At 39.0% G+C, this 20,735-nt stretch overlaps 2 protein-coding genes across 9 annotated transcripts in view; one reads left to right on the top strand and one right to left on the bottom strand.

Annotated features, from left to right (window-relative positions):
• The window catches only part of LOC129364123 (C-myc promoter-binding protein-like), a 64,499-nt gene extending 60,999 nt beyond the window's left edge, over window positions 1-3,500 (top strand). For 4 of the 5 annotated variants that reach the window (XM_055036571.1, XM_055036569.1, XM_055036570.1 and 1 more), the window contains one exon: window positions 950-3,500. In XM_055036571.1, coding sequence (XP_054892546.1) covers window positions 950-1,086 — 137 coding nt within the window. In that variant the 3' untranslated portion in view covers window positions 1,087-3,500. The remainder of the gene's footprint in view (window positions 1-949) is intronic. The other variant, XR_008606403.1, reaches the window with a different exon arrangement.
• Window positions 3,501-4,166: 666 nt separating this feature from the next.
• Window positions 4,167-20,508, bottom strand: LOC129364287 (sodium/potassium/calcium exchanger 1-like). Of its 4 annotated transcripts, none has more exons than XM_055036838.1 (13): window positions 20,461-20,508; window positions 18,945-19,243; window positions 17,458-18,527; window positions 15,257-15,415; window positions 14,906-15,014; window positions 12,665-12,718; window positions 12,260-12,310; window positions 10,904-10,981; window positions 8,531-8,667; window positions 7,552-7,812; window positions 7,343-7,432; window positions 6,966-7,132; window positions 4,167-6,671 (listed from the first exon to the last, which is right to left on the bottom strand). In XM_055036838.1, exons 3-13 carry the CDS (start codon window positions 18,388-18,390, stop codon window positions 6,425-6,427), a joined length of 2,286 nt encoding a protein of 761 aa, XP_054892813.1. In that variant the 5' UTR covers window positions 18,391-18,527; window positions 18,945-19,243; window positions 20,461-20,508; the 3' UTR covers window positions 4,167-6,424. The 4 variants fall into 4 exon arrangements, with proteins under 4 accessions (XP_054892813.1, XP_054892814.1, XP_054892815.1 ...); XM_055036839.1 differs by having other exon boundaries at window positions 12,665-12,715; XM_055036840.1 differs by lacking the exons at window positions 12,260-12,310; window positions 12,665-12,718.
• Window positions 20,509-20,735: the final 227 nt, after the last annotated feature.

The raw sequence follows: 20,735 nt of genomic DNA, 5'->3' as shown, positions 1-20,735 counted from the left end.
GCCAGAACGTCTGGATAAAAACTATTAAATGGTTAAAATATCAATAAATTGGTGTTTCAGCATCAATAACTGTTACTTAAAATAATATAATATTGAACATCTTTTCACACTAATCAGTCCATCCAGGATTGTTTTTGTGCTTTTCTGCAATCAACATAACAGATTTTGTGTGTTAATTTAGAAATATTTTGAAGGAATTTTTACAATATTTGCGCTAATATGATGTTAATGTTGTATTAATTGCTCTGTCAGTCGTATAATATGACATGCCATCAAGTAACAGCAGTCAACTGAACCCAAATGTTTTTGGGTAATTTTGAAAAAAATTTTTTGATAACATCAGAAAAAAATGTGGGGATCTGTTGATTTTTGTGTGAATTTTGCAGTTATTTGTGAAAAGCTGGACGGGCCTGTTGCCATAATTTGGAGTCCAGAGGACCACATAAAAAGCTGAGGCGGGCCAGATTTGGCCCTCGGGCCTTCAGTTTGACACATGTAGCATATATGATAATCTTATGTGAACTTTTTTCAATATCTGCAATTATCCTGAACTAGATAATCTCCTTCCAGGCACAAAGTTAAACAGAATATGTAGTGAATCTTCACAGTGACAGTTTGTAGCAACTGAAACGAAGCAGAGCTCTTCACCAAGAGATAACCCTGCAGGAGGACTGTTGTCTCTGCTTTCCATCAGTGAGAAAGGAATCAGAGTAAATCAACAATACTGGAAACATTCTTAATTCTATAATGAGATCAATTAATAAAGGCATAAAGGAAAGATAATACTATAAGATTATATGAGAATAACGAATATTTCATCATCAATTTCTCCAACAGTCATCTATCCATCCCTCCATCCATCCAACTTCCTCAGTCCATTTTTTCTTTTTTTCAGGTCCTTCTCTTTAAATCTTAAATTTGTTATTTCAAACGTTATTTTTCCTGTCAGACGCCTTCGATCGTGAGTACAAGCTGGCGTACGACCGCCTGCTGCCCCCGCTGGTCAGGCTGACCCATAACTGTGACCGTCCTCCGGGCGCCGGCGTCATGGAGTGCCGCCGGACGTTCGGAGAGCCTTACCTGTGAGTCGCTGCCCTCCTCCTCCTCCTCCTCCTCTTCCTCACCGCTTCACCTCCAGCTCAGGAACCCGCAGCAGGACTGGACCGTCGCTGTGGTAATGCTCGGCTTCGTCCGGCACCTCGCCTTGTTTCTGTTGAAATCCAACCAAAATACACAGAAAAAAATACCCTGTAAATAAGCGCCGGTTTTTAATCCAGCATTTATATTGTGTAATCATAAATCACATGGAGACGAACTGCAGCAATATTTTAACTTGAATTCTATTTGTACAAAGTTAGCTTTATTTATTGCGTCCTGTTGCAGCTCACTGCGCTCGCCTGCAGACTGAAGGAAACCCGCCTCGTGTTGCATCAAAACACCAAAAAATGCAAATAACTAAAAGCCGTGTTCACCAAGCAGCTGTGTTAAAAACAATTTCATCCCAAACATAAATGTTTCATTCAGTGACGTTTAATGTGCTTCTCTGCTTTATTCAAAAGAGACCTAGCAAACCGGCTGCTCTACTCAATGGGAGAGGAGCAATAAATCTAGATTTTACTTTCGTATATAACTTGAAATGTTCCCATAATAACCAGACGATGTCTCTGTTTCTGTTTGGTTTGTTTTAAAACCTTTTTCCAATATTTTCTTTTGTCAATCACCTTCTGAACGGAGCGTCATCATCAGGACTCCTCTGGTTTATCTGGTTTTCAAAGTTATTCAAGTCCAGATTTTAAATATAAATCCTGAAAGTACAACACAGACATTGTTATACACTGCAAAAACAAAATATTACCAAGTATTTTTGTTTCATTTTTATTGCAAAAATCTTATAACACTCAAAATGGGAGAAGCTTTTTAGTAAAACATCGGAGTTTATTTTACATTGGAAAAATGTCATAAGTGAAATGATGCTAGTGAAACTTGAACTTTTTCAGAATATTAAGTAATACTTTCTTGAAAACGGGCACTAATATCTTGTTAAAAAGTAACGTGTAATTTATTTTTGTCTTATTTCAAGTGCACTAAGAAATTTGCACTAAATCATTCTTGGTAAGATTTTGTGTTTTTGCAGATAGAGCAGAAATGCATAAAATATCAAAATACTCCAGATGTTACCCAGTTTATTAGACTGTCGGTTAAAATACAGTTTATTTTTAAAAGCACTTTAAATTTAATTTTAGAAACTACTTTCTAGAAGCTCAACAAACTCTTGATATTCAGCAAATGTTCATTTTTTAAATTGTGAATTCTCAAAGAATATTTTGCTCTACAGTTATATTCCTAATATTTTCTGTCATTTTCACAAAACTTTCAACTTGACTGACACTAAAATTCACATCTAAAATTAACTATCCAGATTTCATTTATTTAAGGCTGCTTTAATTTTGTATGTGGAATTAAAATGTTCTTAAAATCCTTTCAGCGTTTAATTTTCAAATATTTTCAAAAGATTGAAATCTGCACAAATAAAAAATCTTAAGTATTTTGTCCATCTTCTGGTGCAAATATCTTCGCACAATTTAAATAAGACAAATTACAACAAACTTTTCATAAAAATATTGGCAATAATTCCTTATTGATTAAAGAAGTACCAGTGGAACTTCATATTTCATTTTAAGGGATTATTGACTTAAATCAAACTGAAAAGTTTTGTAAGTTAGTTTTTGTCTTATTTCAAGTGTTGTAAGATAGTTATACTGGAAACCAGATCAAAGATACTTTGTAATATTTGTTTTTACAGTGAATGAAGTCAAACTTTTTCAGATTCTTCTCGATTGTGTGACATCTTTGTTCATATTTGGCGGAAAAAACACATTTTCTCTAAATTTTCTGTCGCAGTTGCTAGAAAACATGAAATTTGCTCAAAATCTAAAGATAAATATCACTGCTAAGGTACGATGTTTAAATATGGGTCCAGAATATTTCTGAAACAAAACTTTACTGATATTTTTACTTTTATGAAGTTGTAAACTAATGAGATTCTGTTGGGAAGAACCAAACGAACTGGACAGAAGTTGATGCTAACACCTTATCAGTGTTTTTATTTTATCTTGTGTTTTTTCATGAACGGTACCGGTCCCGGTCCCGGTTCTGGACCTGGCGTCACATAAATGTTTGTTTGTGGATTTGGTTGAAGGAGGACTCCCAAGTTTAAGCTTGAGGGTTTCATGAACGTCGACCAAATGTCGCAGAAGAGACCAAAACTGGAAAAAATGAACAAGTTGCACTTTAATCCTTCCAGAAAACAAATACCTGATGAACCGGGATTTCTGCTGCTTGGGAAAAAAAAAAAAAAAGGTTTTCCAGAACCAAGTCAATAAATGTTTTGTTTGTAAAACAAAAAAATAAAAAAAATCACATTTTTTTGCAGCGGGTTCTTTTACCGGTGTAGAAGGTTGAACTACTGGAACTGTAAATAAAATCATTTAACGCTCTCATTGTTGGCTTGTCTTTATTTTTTAAAGTAGAAGAAAAACCACTGAATAAAAACATAATTGGTGAATCTTTTAGGAATTAAAATTGTTTTTTTCTTGATTATTTTACTGATTCAAGATTCTGTTTTAACAAGAAAAATGTAATGAAACACTTTGTAAAATTTCAAAATATAATACTGGCTTTAAATTTATCAGTCACTGCAAAATGTAGTAAAGAAGAAAAACTTTTTTTTCAGTCAAACCTTCATAAAATAATGGCCTTTTTTATTTTATTTTTTTTAAATAATAATAAAAAAAAAATTTTAAATCATTTTTGGCAAAAATTAACATTGGCCATTATTCCAGGAAGGTGATATTTAACACTCGGCTCATTTCTACATATTATTTTTTATATCTATTCAAGTGCAATTTTAGTTTGTTCTAAAATGTTAAATTTGATAAATTGTGATTCATGTCCATCCATTTCTTTTAAAGTGTTGGATTTTACCTTCACATACTCACCAAAAAATAAAAATTGATGAATGTCAGTGACGTTTTCTTCAGGGCACGTTTTAAAATAATCACATAAGAAACTGTAGAAATATTTGGTTTTGTCGTAAAACCCCAAAAGTTTAAGATTTAAAAATGTTTCCAAAACTCACATTTGAGCCATCAAAATAAAAGTCACTCTTAAAAAAAATAATTTATTACAGCATGGAATTACCATCTCACACTTTTTAAAATTTATCCATGTTTGCATCCATTTTGATTAAAAAAACTAAAAAAAAAGAACAAAAGCGGCATTTTTGCGACTCCGCTCGGCTTTTTCCTCACAGCTACGACAATCTGACACACAGGTAACGACACTTTTCTTCTTTTCACATCAAAACAGGAACAAACAGAAATTCGAGGGTTCAGGATCAGAAATATTGACCATTAAATCTCAGTGCACAGAGAATCTAAGTATTTTGAAGTTTGGAACAATTCAAAAAAAAAAAAAAAAAAGGTGCAAAAGTTTGGATTTATGGTGGGTTTCCAATAAATATTAGATTTTTCTACATTGATAAATCATAAAATTATTGGTTTTATCTCAAATGATGATTGCAGAATCTACAATTTTTCATCTGACTGCTAAAAGAAGCTTAACCATTAACTATTACTTTCTACTGGAAAAAATTCACATATAGTCAAACTGCTGCACCATTTTTTTTTTATTGTGGCATCTTTTCATCCTGGTCAAAAAAAAAAGCACCTCCAATAAAAATTACCTTTTATTAATCTGAGGAGTCAGAATAAGATAATTAAAATGCAAGACGGAAACATTCCGCATCTCATTTAACAATCATGTGTTAATAAAAAAACATTTTCTCCCCTTTCAAATGCCATAAAAGGACAGGAAGTGGAATACTGCTACGTTGGAAGAAAATGAGGAACTGCAATTAGTAAAACTACATTTACTGACTTTAGTCTTCTTCTCTGGGATGTAACTTTGCCTTGCTAACTGTAAATGAGCGCCATCTTGTGGTCGTTACTAGAAGTGTTGCTAAGATGTCGATAAAGTGCGCCAAAAGAACCGTTTTTATTTTATATTTCTCTTCATGTGCCACACAAATTCAAACAAACATTTGATGCTACTGCAGGTAAGGTGTATTCTGGCAGCTAGTTTTAGACGTTTGATTTTTTTTAACGAACTAAATAGCAATAAACTGGCACCTGTCGATAAAATGCAGACTTAGGAATCCAGCAGTAATATATATGGGGTTAAAAACTAACGGCAATAATTCGTTATTTAGCCTGTCACAATAGAAAAAAGTCGGTTTTGAATTAAGTATTTATTTAGCAAGCTAAATATTTAGCTACTGTTCTAAATATTTGTTTTTTGAAACCCAAACAACGAATATTTACGTTTATCTCAGCTAAATGTTTAGCTAACATGCAACTTCACGTACCAGTTACCGGAAGTAGGTTATCAAAATAAAAGTTCTGTTTTCCTAACACCCGCATGTGAGCTCGGGCTGTATTGACTCATTTCCTGAAGCCAGTATCGTCATTAAAAAGGCGAAATGTTGCACATGTCGAGAGGAAAAACTAAGAAGTGACAGGAACTACATTTAAGCGAGTCAGTCGCGCCAGCAAAAGTTTAAAGATTCAAAAATCTGAGCTTTATTTTGGTAGTCCACTTCCGGTCATCGACAAGCTAATTAGCACTTTGCCTGCTATCGCTGATATTAAGGAATATTTACGATAGTACCCATTCTTGTGACATATGTTCTAGCTATCATGGCTATAGCGAACAACTACTGCTTAGAAATATTTAGATTGTAAGCTACATATTCAGCTTGTTAGCCTAATATGTAGTTAGAAGCTAAGAATTGGACCTCAAGCTAAATTTAGCTAGCCTATGGTGGTGTTTGGGCCACTGCAGATTAATAAAAAAGGAATTGAAAAGCAAAATCTCAAACTTCTGTTGATCTAAAACTTTTTTTTTGTCTTTGCCAGAAATGTCCTTTTTTCTGTCCACAATGAGCCCAACACACTGGCTAACTAAATATTTAGTATGGAGCGAGATGTTTAGTTCAACCTATTGTTTAGTTTATTTATGAATGTGTAAACATGAAGAAATGACAAAAGTTAAATCCCTTTTTTTCTTCTGACGGGTTAAATAACTCAAATTATTGCAGTTAATATCTGACTGTACTTTACAAACAGAAGCCAATATCTATGAAATCCAGAAACTGCAAATTTATGGGTTATTGTTCAGCGGCTTTTCTGAAGGATCGGATCATAACTACTGAAAATATAACAATTATATTTATTCTTGCTGAGTGGGACTGAGACATAATGAGGAAATCTGGATAACGGATATATTTCTGCACAAACTTGTAGAACCTCTGACCCAACATAAATCCCTCAGAACCGGTCTGGTCCGGTCCAGGCAGTCTCTGCTGTCAGATTGAGATGGGACAGATGAGGATGCGGTCCTCCAGCAGGACACTAAGGACGAGGAACACAATGTACAGGACGAACATGGTGAAGCCCAGCTTTTTGCTCATCTTCCAGCGGCAGGCGGCGATGGAGATGATGACGAAGAGGAGCATGAGGAAGAGCAGCACGATGGCGCAGAACAGGCCGTTGGAGCTGACCGCCACCGGCTTGCCGTAGATGGCGGTGTAGATGAGCCAGGGGACGGGCAGCCTGGAACCACACAGGGCAGGAGCGCGTTAGTTGCCTATTTTTAACAATTTCATGCTTTTATTAACCAGAAGTGAATGTTCATTCTAGTTATTGTTGAGAAATCACAGCCAGAATAGAAACCTGCCATCTGGTTTAATATTAATCCTGTTAAATTTCCTGGTTTGAAAAGTTGAAAATTTGAGACTTTTGAAAGTCAGAAATTTCCACCTCACAGAACATTTTTCAGTGCCGAGGTCTTTCACTGTTGTTTACTGGAAAGTTTTATTTTGAACTTCCAGTTAATGGATCTCTTACCCAACTGTGATGTCAAAGATGTTGCTTCCCACGGAGCTGGAGACGGCCATGTCTCCCAAACCTTTCCGAGCTACAATCACGCTGGTGATGAGGTCTGGGATGGACGTTCCTGCCGCCAGGATGGTCAGGCCCATGATCTCCTCAGAAATGCCGATAGTCTCGCCTACCTGAGAGCACAAGAGAAGAAAAAAAACAACTAATAGAGAATAACTCAAAATAACATTATGAAGGCTGAGAGAGACCTGGTCTCTCTTATTAACTTAAACCCAATTGAGATGCTGTTCCTTGCGCTGCTTTTTCGCATATGAAGGACTCACCAACAATTATTATTTTTAAAGGTTAGCACTATTCCTCATATTCAGTAAAAACGGACCCACCTGATGCGCCCACCACACCATCAGGTAGGAGAAGATGCCGATCCAGAAGATGGAGCCGATAAACGTGATGATAAAGAATCTTTTGGACGCCTGCAAAACGATTAACATTTTCAAAACCTAAAGCCTCTGAACAAAAACTGTCACAGACTCAGATTAAAACCACAAAGTTCCAGCTGTTGTGATGGTTGTGGAGAGGGGTAATTGCTCACCAGGTTGCGGACGTCCGGCAGCGTGAGCCACAGCGGGAACACGATGGGCAGCAGGAACAGGTATGTGGCCCGTTTCCGTGACGTGTGGGGCCACATCAAGGACAGCGGCTCGCTCTCCTCTTCGTTTTGTTCTTCTGCTTCTTTGTTTTCATCGTCTTCCTCTTCTTCCTCGCTCTCACTAGAGTCACTGGTTTCCTCTTCGCTGCCATCTTCCTGGACGCCGTCCTGCGATCCTCCAGTTTCTCCAGCTGATTCTGCTGCCTGCAGGCAGAAGGTTGATTCTCAGAAACCTGACTAGCGATGCAACCAATAAGTCCTCTGACGATTTACTGCCAATTAATGGTTTCATTAGGTTAAAATTAGTTTCAATCGATCGCCCAATAATGCCCACTGAGATCTTTCAGTGTTGTGGTTTGGCAGCCATCCAGCAGAGGGCGCCGCTGTTCATTCTTGTTAGCCTTCTGGTACAAAAAGAAAGATGGCGGCGAAACCATCCAAACAGACTCCGGTTTCATGCTGTTCCGTTTTTAAAATATAAACACTCGACAACCTCATTAAGTGTCACGGTAACAGCAGCAACTTTTAAACCAAAACTTTCAGATGTGCTATGAAGGCGAGGAAGTTCCATCCGTTAATCTGACATTTTGATTCATCCTCTGCTACGTTTTTATTCTGGCTTTTTTCCAATTAACACAGCAATCTTTTACAGCAGTCTTGATAACAAGTCTGCAGTTTATTTGAAGGTAATTCAGTGTTTTTTTCTGGATTTTTTTTAGTTTTCATCCATCGCCTCAGCATTTTATAATAAATGTTTAATTAATTTTAAAGAATTAAACCATAAAAAAATCTTCTCAGCTCAAGTGATTTACCATTTCAGACAATTTATTTAAAACAAAGACAATGCCACAGAAACGGAGGTTTTTGAGCAAAACTGTAAGGAAAGTTTTGGTGTTAAATCAGAAGATTGTAAAAGTCTTGCCTTTGACTCCTCTGCCTTGTCAGAGGTTTTCTGCGGAGTTTCCTCTGCTGGAGGCTGCGAGGTGGACGGCTGAGCTGTGGCGCCCCCTGGTGTTCCAACAGAAGAGATTTGCTCTGACTTCTGTTTGTGACCCGCTTCTTAAAAACAGACAACAAAAAGCAAAACAAGCTCAGCCATCGCCGTGGCTCTACTTTGGCAGTTTAAACAAAAAGCTGGAGCGGTGAAGCCTTTCCAGGAGCTGCACATGTACCAGAAATTACCGCTGCAGATTCTGCAGGAATGAAAGTGAACCGACTCCAAACATTTAAGCGATTTTAAAAGGGAAACAATCTCTGACTTCCTGCTGTCAACAAATTACCCCCGACTCTGTTTGTTAGCGTTGAACCAAGTCTCTCTCTGAGAGGAAGCTAGCTGCATTCTGTTGACCGTATCATGGCACAATTTGACATTTCAAAAATAACATCCTGTTGTCCATCAGGTGACTTGTGTGATGTGAATGAAGTGTTTTCTTTGGAGTTTTACTAAATTAATACACTTTGATTCAGCCAGAAAACTCACTTCATTCTAGCACAAAACATTTTTATCTGAAAACAAGGTTTTTCGAAATTGCAGCAGTTCTACAGGAAAATTTGTTTACAGAATGTCAAATTAAACGAACAAAACAAACTTACACCCAAGTAACTTTTCTGCAAGATTATGGAGATTATTTTAAGTCAATAATTGAAAAAAAAATTGACCAAATTTTTTACACTAGCAGATTATTTCACTTGTAAAATGGGGAAAATGTCTGGTAAAAGTGAAATAATCAGCCAGTGGAACAAATACTTTTTCATCAATATTAATTTTTCCTAGATCAAAAATCTGGACTAATAATCTGAATTTGACTGCCTTGTTAGAAAACTAGAATCAGTTTGAATTGGAATCTGTATGACTGGATTGACGGTATTTAAATAAACTGCATTAAACTCTAGTTAAGACAAACAAAATCAACTTTAAACGTCTGTAAACGGATCAGCAGCGTGCGGTGAACCAAAACATGGAGCTGAAAAAAGAGCTCCATGTTTGATAGCAGCTTTGTGTCACTTCAATAAAACTCCTTGAAAGTTGATGAGATAAAGTTGCTCTTCCTTCTGATGGTAATCGTGGCGCTGAGCTGCGTGGGCCTGGATGGAGTGGGAGTGGGAGAGATTTGAGTGTCCACAGATAAACCCTCTCCTCTGAAGGAGCCTCCATCTGCATGTTAACCCCGGGAGCTGATTGATTCGGCCTCGTTGAGGCCTCTCAACACGTCTTTGCTGCGCAGAGCCGAGTCTGAAGCAGCTCATTAGTGCGTAATGTGATGCAGGAACACAGAGATTAAGAGTCAGCGCTGATTGTGGAGGACGCGTCTCACGGAAATATTTAAAATTTAAATTTATAACAGAACCACCGTCATATCTGGAAGTATTTCACCACATTCTTCATTCAACTGACTTTTAATACTTTTCCTGTCGGTGTTTGGACTAAAAGGGGTTATTGGAGCGTCTTAAAGTGACAGATTAGCTTGTATGCTCTACAAACATACACTGCAAAAACACAAGATCTTACCAACTGTTGTATCAACTCTGGTTTCTGGTTCACTTGAAATAAGATAAAACTACAAATATCTTTTCAGACTGATATAGTATTAAGTCAATACTTTCCCCTTATTGTAGTTTCACTGACAGACTATTTTAATAGCATGCAAACTATATTGAAATAAGTAAAATAATCTGCAAATGTAACTTGTATTTTTTTAAAAACAATACTAAGGAATTATTTACTTAAGCTCTTATATCTTGTTGAAAAGTTACATGTAACTTTGTTTATCTTCTTTTAAGTAAACCAAGATATTTACACTATAAACTGGACCAGAAATATTTGTGTTTTTGCAGTGTGTTCATTCCTCTTTTTGCACAAAATCATCTTTAGATAATGGGATTTCAGTCTGCTCAGTTCTGCCTATTTTGAGTTGTTTTAGGGCGTCTTGTCTCTTTAAATCCAAATAAGCTGCTAAAGGCCAAGCCACCCAACGGTTAAGCTCACAGGAAAAAATAGCTACAACAGATGCACAACTATACAGCCACACATATTTGAAAAGCAGAAGTGGAGCTTCCTGCACAGCCAACAGGAATGCGAAGTCATCAACAAAGCACTCGTCTTTTCCAGCAGCCGTTGTGCAGTGCTTATCGTGGTAAAACCAGCTGACCAAACATACTGGAGCTCAGCTTTGGTTGCTAGGTAACGGCGCAGCGCCAGCTATTCCCGATGTTCAGCATGTCTGCGATAAATGTCAGACTCTCTGTTTTTTTTTTATTCCCAGAGAGGTCAGATTTCCAGCTGCGCCTCACTCACCTTCAGCGCGGCGGTGATGCGACTTGTTCTGCTGTTTCTCTGTCACCGAGACATCCAGAGGTTTTACTTTGTTCTTTGCTGCAATTAAGAGAACCGTCACTTATACAGACTTAACAAGAGAGGCGAGAATCCCCCATCTGTCTCCACAAGCTGCTCAGAGTGACCACTTCACCAAATCTTTGACCTCGACACACAGCAACCACAGTAATGAGCCTCAATCAGACACGAGCGCTGAATTCATTACGGACAAAGTGAGTCATCCACCCACGTGTCTGCCAGCTGCATGCGAGAGCCAGCAAATAATGGAGTTATGCAACGGCCGTGTGAAGTTGTTGCATTTGAGGGTCATTTTTGTGAACTTCAGGAACACGACAGCCTCAAAGCGAAAGCAGAGCCGCATCCACAGGACAGAAAACACAAAGCCAAGCACGGGAACATGCAAACCAAAACAATTTACAGCAGCAGCACTTTAATTTGATCTAATTATTCCTAAGAAGCAGTTCTCCAGATTTCCTGCAGGTCATTTAAAACCTCCTGCAGGGTGGGCCATGAGTTTCCATATCTTGGCTCAGAAGTTTGAGGTGGCATTTATGAAGTTACTGCTGTCAAAACTTCACAGCAATAATTTGGGTTGTTTAGTCACAAAATAAGAAAATAGGGGTGAATTTTTAAAAATCTTATTTTCATCGTGTTATTCATTCATTTACAAATTGCATTGTTTCTAAATCACAAAAAGTAGAAAGCTAAATATTTAATTGGAAGTTAAATATTTAACTTGCTCACTAATCTTTTAGTTCAGAGCTAAATATGTAGCTTACATTTAGCATCAAACTGAATATTTAGCTTCAAATTAAAGTTTAAATGTTCTTACTTGTATTATTTAGTTCCAAATTAAGCATTTTTAACGAGCTAAATATTTTGTTTCACACTAAATATTTAGAGTGGAACAAAATGACATGTGGGTCATTTTAAATGGAAAACTAAATATTTAGTTTGGAGATAAATATTTTGCTTACAAGCTACACATAGCTCTTAAGTAAAAATTAGATAGGAAGTGAAATATTTAGCTTCAAACTAAATATTTAACTTAGAGCATTTAGCTCTCAGCTCATTGGCAGCAGTGTCAGCAGGAGTTTCCATTTCCCCTCAGGTTAAGCATTATAGAAAATGGAAAAAGGAGCCAAAGTTCAAAGGAAAATGAGGAGAGACCTTCAGAAAGCCCGGAGAACCGAAGGAAATATCAAGAAACAGGAGGGAATTAAAACTTTTGCACAATGAGGAGCTTAGAAAAACCAAACTAAACACGATGGAACCACGTCTGGAAACAAAGACGACGCCAACATTCCTGCAGCTTACCTTTCTTCTGCACAAGCCCCTCCCCTTTGACGTCACCGTTAAAGGACGTTTCTGATTGGCAGAAATAGACGAAATCATCAACCACTTAAACTGCTCTTGCAACTTCCAGTTTCTACATTTCAGACATAAAATGGACACAAATGAAGCCGGCACCAAGAATCCAAAAGATCAGAAACATGAGCAGAACTTCTGTGTATACTCCACTAGTATTAATACTACTGTCCAAAAGTACTACAAGCGTTGGTAGTACAAAATGACATGCGAGTCATTTTTATCTTGTTTATTTTAGTTTGAATAAATTCTCTGTTCTCCCGACAAGAAGCAGCAGTGAGCGTGAAAAGTTTCCAACCACAACAGAAACACGATGAGAAACGGCACAACCAGGCAGCGTCTCGCCGCTCTTACCTTCTGTGATTTTCCTTGGCCGACCGGTTCTTACGGCGCCCCTGAGGGCTGCTTCTAAGAACCACAGGTATAAATAACCCACAAGGTTTTAGTTTAAAGGAGAACTATTATGAAAAATTTACATTTTGCGTGGTTTTAGTTTCTACTGCTTCTAAAAACAGACCAACACTTTAAATACATCCATCCGTTTTTTGGCAATAAGTTAAAGTTTTTTGGTGTCTGGAAAATGAGCCGTTTCAAAAACCTCTGGAATGTATCGTCATAAATCAGCCCAACCCCTTTACCTAGCAACCCAGCATAATGATGGATTCTCCTGTAGAAGTCTGTACTACAGAGATTAAAGAAGCCTCTGACTGAAGACACTCTATTTCCCCAAAACAGTCTCTTGCAGAGGATGGTCAGGGTTGTCCAAAAGTTCCTTGATTTTACAATTTTAATGCTGTATGCCCTGTACAATGGCTGCTGAAAAAATGTTCTGTGGTTGATTTACCATTCAGAAAATGCTTTCTGCATTCTTGCTGGTTGTGCAGGAGGCTCTAGTTCTGCTTTTCAAAGATGAAGAAATCTTTAATTGCCCATCTGTTGCAGCCATTATGATTTTGTGCAGAAAAATGCAACAAAACATGTTTTGTATTATCGAAACATCAATCCTAACTTGTTAAAGGAAGCATAATAGGTCACCTTTAAGAAAACAAAGAATCAAGTTTGAAATTTATTCTTACTTTTAGTTCTAAAAGCAAAACAGATGTACACATTTAGAGGGTCAGTTTTTATCCAGCTGCAGAGATCTGGACTCAGCTGGTTCCCCAGAGTTACAGCTACCACCGCGCCGGCTCTTATCCAGCTTTTATTAGCCTCTATTGGAAAGCTGATTAAGGATCAGCGGTGGCCGCGGCGCAGCGGGAGCAGGGAACAGCGGCACGCCGCGTCCAAGGACAGGCTCAAGGTCGCACCGGTTCATCTCGCCGCGGTCAGAGCTGAGTCACCGTGATGAGCTGCAGTTACGAAGCAAATTTAAGGTTTGTTTTCTGTCTGTGACGATCCTATAAGGTGACTGCTGATCAAACTTTAATAAAGCCCGAAAATAGATACGTACACCTAAAGTTTTATTGTATTCAAGACAAACTTTCCAAGCAAAGAAGTGGAGTTTGATGAAAAGGAACAAAATCTGTTCTATCAAGTATTTTTGGTGCAAATATCTAATCTTGAAATAAGATCAAACTAACTTACAAGAAACTTTTTCAGTGAGATATGAATTAGTTATCTATAAATAACCCCTAAATATTGATGAAAAATAGATTAATTCACTTAAAACATTTTATAAATGAAGTAATCTGAGGAACAGTTGTACTGCGGTTGCTCGGTAACGGGTCTGGGCCGGAAGTTTTTGAAACGTTTAATTTTCCAGACACCAAAAAACATCAACTTATGTCCAAGAAACGTCTGGTGGTTGTTTGTAGAAGCATCAGAAAACCAAACGCAAGAACAAAAACACGTAAAATATAAATTTGACACGTTTTTGTAAATTTTGCATCGTAAATCTGCTTTAAATCCTGATTAATTTTGGGACGTAACCGTAGAATAAAGAGAAAATGATGCTGTTTTAAACATTGTTTTATCAACACATCCTGCCATAACAAGCCTTTTGAAAACGTTGATGTGGCCCGAAATGAAAATGAGTTTTACATCTCGGACATGTAGGAAAGTTTTACTGCTATATGTCAGGAATGACTCTGAGTATTAAACACAAACTTGCTAATCCAAGGGAAAAATATCAAAAAGAGAAGTATTCTGAGAAAAAATGCTGAAGGAGTCTTTCACTGCAAAAAAATATACATAAATATTACAAAGTAATTTTGGTTTAATTTTAGTGTAAATATCTTATACTTGAAATAAGACAAAACTAATTTACAAGCAACTTTTCAGCAGGTTTTAGGAGCTTGATTCAAGTCAATAATTCCTTTATAGTGATGAAAAAGAGCTTGTTGCTGTGGCAAATTATTTCACTTTTAACACATTTTTTCCATGTTACAAGTCAAATATTCACCATTAATAAATTATTGACTCAAAATAAACCGCTATACTTGATGAAGAATTACTTTTAATTTCTTAAAAGTCTTATTTCAAGTTTTCTAAGACATTTGCATCAATAATAGACCAAAATACTGAGGTTTTGTGTTTCTGCAGTGGAGAAGCTTTAGTTGGTAGTTAGGGTCAGGGTCAGAAACCAGCCAGATCTACCTTCTCCCAGTGGGTCCAGAGTGTGGATCATCAGCTGGAAGATGGTGCTCCGCAGGGACGTGTTGTGGAGCGACGCCGAGCTGCCGCCTCGCTGTAGCACAGGACGCACCTGCAGGTCAGCAGAGACATGGTCAGGATCTAAACTTTCAGAAAACACCCAACCACTGAGGGCCTGCCAGACGAAATCAGCCTGATGTGCAGCAGATCCAGAACTAATAAGTCAGATTTCATTATTCCCTTTTTTTTTTACCTCTGAAAACAGATTGTAAAAGTCTAATGTAAAGGACAGGCGTTTATTTGTTTATGGCCAAACATGATAAAACATGCATTCAGGGTGTAGGTCAGTTTTACCCGGAGCCGATCTTTGTCCTCTTGAGCTTCTGGCTGCAGGTTGTTGTGCTGAGGGCTTCCCGGCGCAGCTTCAGGTTTCGGTTTGTTTTCCGTTTTTTGGGGATCAGCAGCAGGAGGAGGAAGAGGAGCAGCAGCTGGAGGAGGAGGAGCTTCACTGTCCTGGAAAAGAGTTTCAGTTTCACACACAGCCCTGATCTGAAAGCTGCTCCAGTTCAATATTGGATGAAAAAAAAGACACTTTCAAATAATCATTTCATGCTTTATGAGGAGAAAATGCTCTAAACCGAGAAAACCTGTGTGAAAATGTTTTGCATTAAAACACCAGGGGCAAACTGCTAAAGCCTCCTAATTAGATTCCTGCATCCCATGGAGTTTCTGCTGCATAAATTCATTAAGATTTAACCACTTTGGTTCATTAAATATTTAAAAGAAACAAACGCCTGTAAATAATTTAGTGGTGTGAAAGTGTTTGCTTGTTCCTGATTTCTTATTCTTGCTGCATGTTTGTCACTTTATTTCAATATTCGTGACAAGTGGACACAAAATTACGACGCCCCATTAGTGCCAATGTAGATGAAAAAGGGAAGAGTACATCTCTGCCAAAAATGTTTTTGTTTGGTTTTAAATTTGCTTGAAAATATATTTTTGAAATTTCTTGATAAATCTCAGAAATTTTCTAGAAAGAAAAGTAGCATTTCTGAATTTGAAAAGCTACAAATTTGTTAGAAGAAACAGAATTTTTGAGAATAATTTGACATCTTCTAGAAAAAAACAGTAAACTTCTGAGTTTTCAAAGGCATAAATGTTCTAAAAAAAATCAACATTTCTGAGATTGAATCATTGAAATTTCCTAGAACAAAACTTGGATTTTCACATTAATTTTAAGAATTAATAAGAAACTAAACAAGAAATTTACATCCAAATTAACAAGACAAATAAGAATTTCTAAGTTTGAAAAGGTGAAACTTTGCTAGAAAAAAAAATGAGAAATTTTTAGTTTTCTAGCAAATTTTCAACTTGAGATTTTTGGTGGAAATTTTCTCCAGTCTTTTTTTCTGTCAATGGCTCAAATTCGCAATTGTACAAAATGCAGTTTTTAAATTAAATCGTTTGTTATATGTGTAAAGCTCAACATTAAACCAATAAAACGTTTGGTTTTGGTTTGTATTTTTCTGCAGCCAGAACCTCCATGTTGGTTCTGATGTTGGTTCTGCGGCAGATCGGGTTCTGGTTCCTTTATCTGCGGCCGTTTTGAATAATCATTCATCACATTGGGCGCCTGTAGGTATTTCAGGGACCGCAACAAAACCAGAGTGACATTTTCAGCAGCAGGAACACCTGGAGTCCCTGCAGCTCAGCGCCTTCAAAGGGTTTCACACAAACCCGGTCAGTGGGTCTGAGCGAGCCGGGTCCGGAAGATGAAAGGATGCAAAACAAACCAGCAACAAAGGACAGAAGTTTGTCCAGAAACAATCGAGGCGGCGTGCAAAAGTATTCACTCTCGTTTTGCCGCATTTTGTCAGGTTACAAAAACCTGAAAGCGACGTGGAGATTTAATTCAGAAGAACAACACAGACTGAGGGAGGGAGGAAGGAAGGAAGGAAGGAAGGAAGGAAGGAAGGAAGGAAGGAAGGAAGGAAGGAAGGAAGGAAAGAAAGAAGGAAGGAAAGGAAGGAACGAAGGAAGGAAGGAACGAAGGAAGGAAGGAAGGAAGGACTATATTGTCTAGACGGACTATATTGTCTATTTTGACCAAATCTCTGCATCTGAAAGCATCTGAAAGGAAGAACCGGCTGATGAGATGCAAACTGGAAGACCACAAAGATCTTCTCATTAAATAAAGAGGCAGCTTTATTCCCTATGTCTGTCAACGCGGTTGGCCAAGTGCGACGCTTCTCTGAGGAGGAGAAAGAAGTGGTGCTATGCTAACGGTTGTCAAATGACTAAAATGTTTTGTATAATTTCATTAACACATAACATTCAGAGTCTTGCCGACTTCTCATCACTTCAGCTGGTGAACGTTACCAGATTTCAAACGTAGCGCCAAATTAACCAAACCAACATCTCCAGGTTTCACTTAGTTCAAGTAATTTCTTTTTGTGACTTCATTTTTTTACCATTCTATGCTTGATGGTAACACAGTTAAAGACACATGAAGAACCATCCCGACCCAGATCGGACCAGAAGTTGCCGCCACTCACCTTCTCCGGTTCGGCCGAGCTCCACACCTTGACGATGCTCACGTGTTTGCTGAGCTGACCTTTGAACGTCCGTTCAATTTGACTGTTGAACTTCATAAAGGTGACGTAGCTCATGTAGCCCAGCACCAGCATGACGCTCTCCCACCACCAGATGACGTTGTCCAGGAAGAAGACGATGAGCATGATGAGGTCCAGGATGTAGAAGGTCACGTCCCGGAACAGCGGCCACCAGGTGAGGTGCAACATCTCCCGGGAGAAGACGGCGCACATGCCAATCACGAACAGGATGTTGAAGACGGCAGACCCCACGATGGTGCCGATGCCCACGTTGCTGTGGGAGATGAAGACCCCGATGAGGGAGGTGAAGAGCTCCGGGGCGGAGCCGCCGGCCGCCATGAAGGTGGCCCCGGCCACGTCGTCGGAGATCTCCAGCTTGGCGGCGATGACCTCCAGCGCGGGGACGAAGAACTCGTCGCAGACGATGGCCAGAGCAACGAACATGTAGGTCATCCCCATGATGTGGAGGACCACCCACCCTTGGCGCCTCTGCTCCACTGAGAAGATGTCTTCCGGGTAGTCCCCCTGGCTGTGCGGGGGCTGGGTCGGGGGTCGGGGAGGAGGGGCCGTGATGGTCAGCGGCGGAGTTGGAGGCGCTCTGGCAAGTCGGGGATCCACGTAGACGCACTGCTCCAGATCCGTCCTGTTGACCACCACCACCAGAGGAGGCATGGTGATCTCCAGCGACTCATTGGACGCCCTCACCTCCCGAAGTCTGACCTCCAGGGCGCCGTGGCCGCCCCCGGCATCAGTCCTGTCGGGGGCTGGACGCTGCCTGGTCTTCAGACTCAGCGTGTAGATGCAACACAGCAGCGCGCCCGACACGAAGAAGAGGACGCGGCTGCGCTTCAGCCTCCTCCGCTGGGGCGACTGCATGCTTAGCGTCCGGAGTCCCTGCAGGAAGTCAGGTCAGGCGCATCGCTCTCCCCCCACGGCGGCTCCTGCGCCGTTATGTGGCAGAAGACTCCACAGACGGAGGAGAGGAGGTTTCATCTTTTCAACCTGGGGAAGGACTGAGAGCAGAGAAACCACCATCAGCATGTGCGGGTTCCCTCTCTGAGGCGGAGAGGTGAGGGCTTTTTTTTTTTTGTTGTTGATGGAGGATGCAGACAGCCACCTGTTGCTATGGCTACATAATCACTCAGGCTGCGGATTCTCACGAAACATGAGCCCAGCGGGACGCGGTCCGCGTTAAAACTGCACATTTACCATGCAGGAGTTCAAATCGGGGCTTTTTGTTTCTGCTGCGCTGCAGCCAGCAGGACAGTTCAGGTGCAGAAAGTCATGAAAGCTGAGGAGAGTCGGGCTTAATATCGCGGATCATGACGCAGTTCCTCTTTCCATTCTTCTTATCGTCATTTTTTAAATAATGAAATGTTTAAAAATCAGCACGCAGCGGCTTTTTGCGCAGAGAGAAAGTGTCTGCTTACCTGCAGCGACCGCCGGCTGCTGGGCCTCCTGTCCGCGGCGGACCGACCCCTCCAGCTGTGCGCCTCAGACGCAAGAGATGCTGACTCCGGCGTTTGGGCAGCTACAAGGGCGCAGCGGCTGCCGGGGTTTGGCCGCAGCTCAGCATAATGCCGCTAAGCGGATTAGATGAGGAGAAGCGCCTCTCACCTTCCCTCAGGAGGATGCGCTGCCAGCGGCGGCTGGATGCGCAGTGGCGGCCCGGAGGAGACCGCGCGTCCGGCGGGGTGTGGTCACCAGGTGTTGCCTCTTTGAATGATGTCTGATATCAAAACGATAAAACATGTTTCTGTTCGGTCTGCCAGGGGAAACAGTAACAGACTCCGTATGCTAAAATCTCTTTTTGTGTTGAGTAAAAGTTTGAAGGATGTTTTCTTTTTCAAACTTACATTTTCAACATGTAAAACTAGAAAAAAACACTTATTGCTGCAGACCGCATCGATCTCTTACGATTAATCGGATAAAAATTGTACATTCGTGAGACTTTTAATTTAATACAGTACAATGCATGTAAACAGTCCAATTTATTTTTTAAAATAAGAAAATGAACATTTTTATTGCCTAAAATGCCGTGAAATCCTTTAGTGGATGTTTGATCATTAAGCAAATTCTGCAGCTACAATATGTGAAATGTTCTGTTGGACTCAACATCAGCACAGTGTGGCGCTGATCTCATCATTTTCCTGGCCTAATTTATTAATAATTTAATGCAAATTAATAAATAAATTAGGCTAAAACTCCAACTCAGGCGAGAAAAGATTTACAGAAAAAGAAAATGTTTGTCTTAAATGCAAAATGTTTGTATTTTAGCTTAATTAGTCCCCTGAATATGTTTTTAAGCAAATTGCTTTTCTTATGCATGCAGCCTCCAGGTAACAATTGATTACTAAATTAATTAATTAACGATTATTTCAACTATTGTTTTCTCACGATTAATTGTTTTAGCCTTGATTGCTATTATTTGCAGATTGTGACCGGTTTAAAATGATTATATTTCATGTAGTCATAGAAAATTCCAGGTTTGACTGGGTCAAGTTTTCAATAGGAACCATATTTAGATGCTAAAAATGCATAAAATTGTCCCTTATGGTACATTTTTAACATTTAGATTATAAAGACTGTGACATCTGGTGATTTAAAGTATTGTGAATTAATGAGGGAAAAAAGCAAAACAAAAATCTATTTAATAAATTGCTTTGGTTTTTCAGAATAAAACTTGTACAGATGACAAAATGTGTCTTGAAAAAAACAAACAAAAGAAGAACAAAAACAGATTATTTGGATCAGATAATTGTTCTGTTATCACAACACTTGGCTGCTAAACTGAAAAGTCTTTAATAACTGAAATATAACAACTATATTATAAAACATATGTTACTAACACTCTCATTTTAAGGCTACATTAAATATTATGAACATTTCTCTATAGTTTATTAACCATAAAACATGTCTAATGTCTTCCGAAACACAAATACTTACAAATACGAGTCGCTTATCTTCTAACTGCCTACATTCTGGTTGACATGGCTACCGCAGAAAAAAAAACCCGTCAAAGATAGTTTGCTCGTTAAGAGTACTCACTCGGTCACGTTTTTGCAAATACGAGACAAAGATCGTTTTGTAGCCCAAATGTCACACTCTGATCAAATTTCAAACCCAAAACTTCGACAATTAGCCATCAACGCATTACTGTATGAACCTACTAATGTAATGCATTACCACTTTGTTCTTAATAGAAGGCAGTAAAATAAATG

This window comes from Poeciliopsis prolifica, unplaced genomic scaffold (genome assembly GCF_027474105.1).
Source record: "Poeciliopsis prolifica strain line A6 unplaced genomic scaffold, Auburn_PproV2 SCAFFOLD011, whole genome shotgun sequence".
Taxonomy (NCBI): Eukaryota; Metazoa; Chordata; class Actinopteri; order Cyprinodontiformes; family Poeciliidae; genus Poeciliopsis; species Poeciliopsis prolifica.
This window is presented reverse-complemented; position numbering and strand designations above follow the sequence as displayed.